The sequence below is a fragment of the Mytilus californianus genome, unplaced genomic scaffold, assembly GCF_021869535.1.
Source record: "Mytilus californianus isolate M0D057914Y unplaced genomic scaffold, xbMytCali1.0.p SCAF_15, whole genome shotgun sequence".
Classification (NCBI taxonomy): domain Eukaryota; kingdom Metazoa; phylum Mollusca; class Bivalvia; order Mytilida; family Mytilidae; genus Mytilus; species Mytilus californianus.
The window spans coordinates 6,525,629-6,535,034 of record NW_026262637.1 but is presented as its reverse complement, the minus strand read 5'-3'; the positions used below and the strand labels follow the sequence as shown (position 1 = coordinate 6,535,034).

The following is a 9,406-nucleotide window of genomic DNA, read 5'->3' as shown; positions in this document are numbered from 1 at the left end:
TTGGGTTTTTGATTAACTGTCTATAGCGCTCACAGTGCTTTGATTTTATGTTTGTTCTTATGTTGTGCTGTTGCACAATTGTCACTGATCAGGGGTTGGGTTTGGAGCAGTTGTTAACATTTTAAACCCGGTCATTTTCTGAACATGCATGTGCTTGACTCAAGTCAGGAACCAGTAATTTGCTGCTGTCAATCATATTTGTTTTTCATGTATTATTTTTCATGACACAAAAAATTTAAAATACCACTTTAAAAATCATTGCAAATGTGTTGTCTTGATTAACCTTCACCAGGAAAGTTCATACAAAAAAAAAAAATTGAAAGCCAATGCAGAGTTCTTAAAAAGAATTTTGTCTTATGGAACATTTGGACTGACACTCTTTGTTCTTCCAAGGAACATTCTTAAGAAAAGTTGGGTGAAGAGTGACTTATTTCAGACTACCCAAATTAAATTGTTCACAATAATGATCACAATTAACAACATAGAACCTTCATTTGAATCCCTCGACACAACAATTTTCTAGGTTCAATTTGAACTTTTCCAAAAACTGTTGTAAAATCAGGGAAATTTGACCAAAACTAACTTTACAACACAAATAATGAATAATTAAGGGGTCTAAACTTCATAATGTGATGCGAAAAATAAAGAAGTTACTTTATATTAATAGTTATACATTAACTATTTCTAGGTAAAATTTGTAGTATTCTGACTAGATTAAAAATATAAAAGTAAAATCTTAGGGCCCATTCTTCTTCGAGTCACTGATAAGTCCTTTGTAAAGGAAATGTGCATCTGGCGTACAAAATTTTAATAATCCTGGTACCTATGATGATACCCTTCATGAATCTACTCCTTTGATAGTAGCAGCCATGATTGCTGATGGTTGGGCTCATCAACTACAGTTCTTAATGGTGATCTAAATGTTAGGCAGCAATAGGCCCTTTAAAAGGTTGATATGTATTTGGTTTATTTCTTGTCCGTCTCCATTTTACTATGTTCCATTTAAGTGATAGTGCTTTGTTGGATGTATTGGTTGTTCAGCAAGGTGATTGGTTATCATTTTTTAGCTAATAACCTTTAAGTTTTGTGAGTAATAATAATAAAAGATGTTGATAAGACAACTTTTCACCAGAGACAAAATGAAGAAAAAAATAGCAACTACTGGTCACTCTAAAGCAACTGAGCAAAACCCATACTGCATATATAGAAACTTTGGTTTCAACTGACTCCGTGGTTTCAGAAGAGGATATATAAAAAATAACATACGAGGACAATCTGCTATCAAAGATAGGATAAAACCAAGTCTTGACTGTGTGAATAGGTAGGGTTGAGCACTCACAAACATGTTCAACCACACCAATTCTTTATGTGCCTGTCCCAAGTCAGGAGCCTGTAGTACATTGGTTGTAGTTGGTTCATGTATGTCATATTTGTTTTTCGTAAATTGTTTTTGTTTAAATTAGGCCGTTGGTTTTCACATTTGAATTGTTTTATATTTTTCATGTCGGAGCCTTTTATATCTGTAATTGCTTACTACCACTTCATTTCAACTCTGGTGGATAGTTGTCTCATTGGCAATCATACCACATCTCCTTATTTTTATATAAAATTTCAAAAACACCAATCTAACAACATTTATTGATATTCAATTCCCTGTCAAAGGGATGACAAAATATATATCATATAATTAATCATTAAAAGATACCAATATATTTAAGACATAACAGTTTTACATTACTATATTTGGTTTTAGTTTTTTATAACATTTTCACTTTATTTTTCCTATAAAATGTATCTGTATTAAAACACAATTTGTATTGATATTAACAGATACCTATGAAATTAAAATCAACATTTCGAAATTCTTGAATTTTCAATGAAAGTGCACGTGGTATTGGTACATTAAACCTGGAATATTTGTGAAATATTTTTTTCCTGACTTAATCAACTACAATCTGATCTTTAGATATTAATGTACAATATTCAGTCAACTTCAGAGAAAATATCAAGCTTAGAAACTGGGGAGTGTTTACCAACCTCTTCAACAGATTTGTGCGGAATACAAAAAGTTTCCATTTCAACACTGATCTAATATTGTTTTTATACTGTAGCTAAAAATGGCTACAATCATAGCAACTAAAATGTTAACACAAAAACAAAACAAAAATTCCCATCCCAAAATGAGCCTCAGATTATGAAAAAAAGTGACATGACATGAAATCGACATTGCACAACATATCACTATGTTACTATATTTGGTAAATAAAGACAACAAGAAGTCTTCAAGTTTCAGTATAAAATGATTTAGCAGTATAGCACACTATTTATCATAAAGAATACTTTTCCTAAATTAGAAATGAATGTTATTGTATCAAGACTTCACTTTTTATTATGCATAATTAAATATCAGATAAAAAAAAGACAACATTGTTAGCACACTTAATTAATAACAACTTCATGCTTTACATTAATTAAAGGAATAAAATTCAGACATTAAATTATGCCAAAATTCATAAAAAAAACAGATAGAATGTTGCCAGTAACTTTTCTATTTCACTACAGATTCAAGGGAAAAAATATACAGAACTCCACAATACATGTAGTTGCAAATAAAACTTTAACTGTGAGTGAACTCTAATACTGAAACATGTCTATTACCACATATTGTAATATTAAAGTAAGTTTGATGATCTCCCCTTTAACATGTAGGACAGATTATATTATCAGGTAGTGTTCTACAGGTGGGTAGTAAAGTTTCATCAATATCCTTCTACCCATTAAGAAGAAGATAGTCTTACACACATATGGAGGAAGTGAATATAAACATCATAAGATATTCATTATGTTTTATTCAAATTGGTACAAACTGATTTTTTTTTGCATTTGTGTGTCTGTGTGTGTTTAAACTTATGCTGGAGTATTTCATGGCAGATTTTACAAAGACTCAACTACATGATTTTCCTGAAATGGACATCCCTAGTATTAACATGTTTAAAGTCTCTTAAGAGCTTTCTTCATCAGAATCTGACTGTGTAGGTAAAGATCTCATTGAAGCAGACAATAGAAAATGATCTTGATATCTTTTTAAAGTATCTGCTCCCATTCCATCTACTAAAAGTCTGTCTATAGCTTCTAATTCTTGTTCTTTGGCCTATAAAAGAAAATTTAAACAGTTGACATACTAAATTATAAAACATTTCAGTTGGAGAATATTCAAAGCAAATTAATTGTTGGCTACATAACACAATCTTAGCAGATAAGGGCTATATCATGGTGTACTGATTTAAGATAAGGACTATATCATGGTGTACTGATTTAAGATAAGGACTATATCATGGTGTACTGATTTAAGATAAGGACTATATCATGGTGTACTGATTTAAGAAACGAACTATATCATGGTGTACTGATTTAAGATAAGGACTATATCATGGTGTACTGATTTAAATTAAGGACTATATCATGGTGTACTGATTTAAGGTAAGGACTATATCATGGTGTACTGATTTAAGAAACGGACTATATCATGGTGTACTGATTTAAGATCAGGACTATATCATGGTGTACTGATTTAAGATAAGGACTATATCATGGTGTACTAATTTAAGATAAGGACTATATCATGGTGTACTGTTTTAAGATAAGGGCTATATCATGGTGTGGTGTACTGATTTAAGATAAGGACTATATCATGGTGTATTGATTTAAGATAAGGACTATATCATTGTGTACTGATTTAAGAAAAGGATTATATCATGGTGTACTGATTAAAGATAAGGACTATAGCATGGTGTACTGATTTAAGATAAGGACTATATCATGGTGTACTGATTTAAGATCAGGACTATATCATGGTGTACTGATTTAAGATAAGGACTATATCATGGTGTACTAATTTAAGATAAGGACTATATCATGGTGTACTGTTTTAAGATAAGGGCTATATCATGGTGTGGTGTACTGATTTAAGATAAGGACTATATCATGGTGTATTGATTTAAGATAAGGACTATATCATTGTGTACTGATTTAAGAAAAGGATTATATCATGGTGTACTGATTAAAGATAAGGACTATAGCATGGTGTACTGATTTAAGATAAGGACTTTATCATGGTGTACTGATTTAAGATAAGGACTATATCATCGTGTACTGATTTAAGAAAAGGACTATATCATGGTGTACTGATTTTAGATAAGGACTATATCATGGTGTACTGATTTAAGATAAAGGCTATATCATGATGTGGTGTACTGATTTAAGATAAGGACTATATCATGGTGTATTGATTTAAGATCAGGACTATATCATTGTGAACTGATTTAAGAAAAGGATTATATCATGGTGAACTGATTAAAGATAAGGACTATAGCATGGTGTACTGATTTAAGATAAGGACTTTATCATGGTGTACTGATTTAAGATAAGGACTATATCATCGTGTACTGATTTAAGAAAAGGACTATATCATGGTGTACTGATTTTAGATAAGGACTATATCATGGTGTACTGATTTAAGATAAAGGCTATATCATGATGTGGTGTACTGATTTAAGATAAGGACTATATCATGGTGTACTGATTTAAGATAAGGACTATATCATGGTGTACTGATTTAAGATAAGGACTATATCATGGTGTACTAATTTAAGATAAGGACTATATCATGGTGTACTGTTTTAAGATAAGGGCTATATCATGGTGTGGTGTACTGATTTAAGATAAGGACTATATCATGGTGTATTGATTTAAGATAAGGACTATATCATTGTGAACTGATTTAAGAAAAGGATTATATCATGGTGTACTGATTAAAGATAAGGACTATAGCATGGTGTACTGATTTAAGATAAGGACTTTATCATGGTGTACTGATTTAAGATAAGGACTATATCATCGTGTACTGATTTAAGAAAAGGACTATATCATGGTGTACTGATTTTAGATAAGGACTATATCATGGTGTACTGATTTAAGATAAAGGCTATATCATGATGTGGTGTACTGATTTAAGATAAGGACTATATCATGGTGTACTGATTTAAGATAAGGACTATATCATGGTGTACTAATTTAAGATAAGGACTATATCATGGTGTACTGTTTTAAGATAAGGGATATATCATGGTGTGGTGTACTGATTTAAGATAAGGACTATATCATGGTGTACTGATTTAAGATCAGGACTATATCATGGTGTACTGATTTAAGATAAGGACTATATCATGGTGTACTGATTTAAGATAAGGACTATATCATGGTGTACTGATTTAAGATAAGGACTATATCATGGTGTACTGTTTTAAGATAAGGGCTATATCATGGTGTACTGATTTAAGATAAGGACTATATCATGGTGTACTAATTTAAGATAAGGACTATATCATGGTGTACTGTTTTAAGATAAGGGATATATCATGGTGTGGTGTACTGATTTAAGATAAGGACTATATCATGGTGTACTGATTTAAGATCAGGACTATATCATGGTGTACTGATTTAAGATAAGGACTATATCATGGTGTACTGATTTAAGATAAGGACTATATCATGGTGTACTGATTTAAGATAAGGACTATATCATGGTGTACTAATTTAAGATAAGGACTATATCATGGTGTACTGTTTTAAGATAAGGGCTATATCATGGTGTACTGATTTAAGATAAGGACTATATCATGGTGTACTAATTTAAGATAAGGACTATATCATGGTGTACTGTTTTAAGATAAGGGATATATCATGGTGTGGTGTACTGATTTAAGATAAGGACTATATCATGGTGTACTGATTTAAGATCAGGACTATATCATGGTGTACTGATTTAAGATCAGGACTATATCATGGTGTTCTGATTTAAGATAAGGACTATATCATGGTGTACTGATTTAAGATAAGGACTATATCATGGTGTACTAATTTAAGATAAGGACTATATCATGGTGTACTGTTTTAAGATAAGGGCTATATCATGGTGTGGTGTACTAATTTAAGAAACGGACTATATCATGGCGTACTGATTTAAGATAAGGACTATATCATGGTGTACTGATTTAAGATAAGGACTATATCATGGTGTACTGATTTAAGATAAGGACTATATCATGGTGTACTGATTTAAGAAACGAACTATATCATGGTGTACTGATTTAAGATAAGGACTATATCATGGTGTACTGATTTAAGATAAGGACTATATCATGGTGTACTGATTTAAGATAAGGACTATATCATGGTGTACTGATTTAAGATAAGGACTATAGCATGGTGTACTGATTTAAGATAAGGACTTTATCATGGTGTACTGAATTAAGAAAAGGACTATATCATGGTGTACTGATTTAAGATAAGGACTATATCATGTTGTACTGATTTAAGATGAGGTCTATATCATGATGTGGTGTACTGATTTAAGATAAGGACCAAATCATGGTGTACTGATTTAAGATAAGGACTATATCATGGTGTACTGATTTAAGAAAAGGACTATATCATGGTGTACTGATTTAAGATAAGGACTATATCATGGTGTACTGATTTAAGATAAGGACTATATCATGGTGTACTGATTTAAGATAAGGAACTATATCATGGTGTACTGATTTAAGAAACGAACTATATCATGGTGTACTGATTTAAGATAAGGACTATATCATGGTGTACTGATTTAAGATAAGGACTATATCATGGTGTACTGATTTAAGATAAGGACTATATCATGGTGTACTGATTTAAGATAAGGACTATAGCATGGTGTACTGATTTAAGATAAGGACTTTATCATGGTGTACTGAATTAAGAAAAGGACTATATCATGGTGTACTGATTTAAGATAAGGACTATATCATGTTGTACTGATTTAAGATGAGGTCTATATCATGATGTGGTGTACTGATTTAAGATAAGGACCAAATCATGGTGTACTGATTTAAGATAAGGACTATATCATGGTGTACTGATTTAAGAAAAGGACTATATCATGGTGTACTGATTTAAGATAAGGACTATATCATGGTGTACTGATTTAAGGTGTCAAGTGGCATGTAAATAATGTTGACCTAACAATCATCATATAAATATGCAAACAAATCTTCAACTTTTGTGATTATGTTCTTTCTTGAGTCTGAAACTCGAACATTATTGTACCAATTCATCTGGTTTTCATTGTTCATCTAATTCTTCAAAAAATTTGTAAGGGTTCCGCAGAACCCAGTGTTTCGCCTTCTTTTGCTGTTAGTAGCAGGCTCAACAAAAATGGGGAAATAATTATTAAAAATTTTCCTCTAGATATTATCTTTTGAATGTAAGAAGCTTCTGTTCAAGTTTGGTAAGAATCCAGGATGTTTTATGAATCTAATAAATGTTTTAAAAACTTTAACTGCAGACTGTATGTAATGTTAACTGGAAGAAAAACTAAGTCCATTTATAAGTAATATATGGAAAAACTAGATACTAGCTTTTGATCATAAACAAGCTTCTGTCCAAGTATGGTACAAATCCAGGATAGTTTAAGAAAGTTTTTAAAATTTAAAAAACTTTAACCACAGAGTGAATGTAATGTTAACTGGCAGAAAAACTAAGTCCATTTATGAGTAAAATACGGATAAACAGGATTTTGTATCAACTAAATGCTACATTGTTTTGCATACATTTGGTTATTTATGTTCAATGTTAAACAAATGATAATTGTAAGGAAGTATCTGGTAAACTATATAATGTAAATTCAGAAATTATTGCGAGGTTTTTGTTAATGTGACTGGTTGAGTATGGCACTAATAAGAACTTGCATTCAGATGTCTGATACTAACATATATTTTTGAACTAGCCATAATTAATCTCGCCTTTTTGTCCGTTCTTTAAAAACACAATAATAAATGCCAGCAACAATTTCTGAATTTACAGTATTGTAGCCAGGTACTGTCTAATCAAACATTTGTCTTATTCATGCAATTCCCAGGACTTCTGAAGGAGGTTAGTTTATTGATCGTTTTATTTATGTGGACTTGGTTACTAAAGTGGAGTTTCTTTTTAAATATATAGTAATCATTTGAATCCCTCTTCATAGGCTTGCAATCGCCAATAATTTTCAATAAAGAGCTACTCCATGAGCACATGATATGCCTGTGGCTTCACTGAAGTTCCATAACTCCTCAATGTCATATCAGAAATTTATAAAAAAATTAAACAGATAAAAACCAGTCACCAAAGTTTCATGAAAACTACTTTTGAGTTATTGTTAACTAAAACTAAACCCCCCCCCCCCCTTTTTTTATGAATAAAATCCCATAACTCAGAAACGTAAAACCTCAAATTTATAAAAATCGAAAGGAAGCTTATGTCAATAGATATAAACAATACACCATAGTTTCATTAAAATTCATACGGACGGATGGAAATACAGACAGAGTGACAGCGGTTTACAATAATACGTCCCGTAAATGGGCGTATAAAAACTATAAAGTGTATTTTGCTGTCCTTAACAAAAATAACCTTTAATGTTCTTTCTACTAAAGAGTGGAGTTTCTGGACTTTTCTCACCTATTCATAAGAAGGTAACCAATCCCTTAACAAAACTAAACTTTAATGTTCTTTCTAAAGAGTGGAGTTTCTTGACTTTTCCCACCTGTTCACCAGAAGGTAACCAACTCCTAAACAAAACTAACCCTTAATGTTCTTTCTAAATAGTGAAGTTTCTTGACTTTTCCAACCTGTTCACAAGAATGTAACCCATCCCTAAACAAAACTAACCTTTAATGTTCTTTCTAAATAGTGAAGTTTCTTGACTTTTCCAACCTGTTCACAAGAATGTAACCCATCCCTAAACAAAACTAACCTTTAATGTTCTTTCTAAATAGTGAAGTTTCTTGACTTTTCCAACCTGTTCACCAGAATGTAACCCATCCCTAAACAAAACTAACCTTTAATGTTCCTTCTAAAGAGTGGAGTTTCTTGACTTTATCCACCTGTTCACCTGAAGGTAACCCATCCCTTAACAAAACTAACCTTTAATGTTCTTTCTAAAGAGTGAAGTTTCTTGACTTTTTCCACCTGTTCACCTGAAGGTAACCCATCCCCAGAACTCTCAGATTTTATTGCACTTCTCCTTTGTTTTTGTTTATCTTTGCCATCAAATGTCAAATGTTCACTTTCAAGTGTACGATAAATATGTGTCAGATCATCGGTACTTTGTGAGAACCCTGTTACTGTTGATGATTCGGAATCTGAAATTACATAATCAAACTTTAAATTTGTTATAACCCTATATTTGTGGAATTCCAATAAGTCATTATAAACAAAAACAATGTGATGTAGTATTATAGGAACTCTTTAACTGTTGAATCTGAAAAAAAAAGAAAAAAGAATAAAAATAAAATGCTCCGCTGGGCGCAGCTCGATACGACCACAG

At 31.5% G+C, this 9,406-nt stretch overlaps 1 protein-coding gene across 4 annotated transcripts in view; it reads right to left on the bottom strand.

The window, feature by feature from the left end:
• Nucleotides 1-1,622: 1,622 nt before the first annotated feature.
• Nucleotides 1,623-9,406, bottom strand: part of LOC127725276 (CNK3/IPCEF1 fusion protein-like) — an 83,549-nt gene continuing 75,765 nt past the window's right edge. For 3 of the 4 annotated variants that reach the window (XM_052232148.1, XM_052232149.1, XM_052232150.1), the window contains 2 exons: nucleotides 9,004-9,221; nucleotides 1,623-3,151 (listed from right to left, as the gene is read on the bottom strand). In XM_052232148.1, coding sequence (XP_052088108.1) covers nucleotides 3,002-3,151; nucleotides 9,004-9,221 — 368 coding nt within the window. In that variant the 3' untranslated portion in view covers nucleotides 1,623-3,001. Of the gene's footprint in view, nucleotides 3,152-8,543; nucleotides 8,624-8,878; nucleotides 8,919-9,003; nucleotides 9,222-9,406 lie in introns of those variants that run through there. The other variant, XM_052232151.1, reaches the window with a different exon arrangement.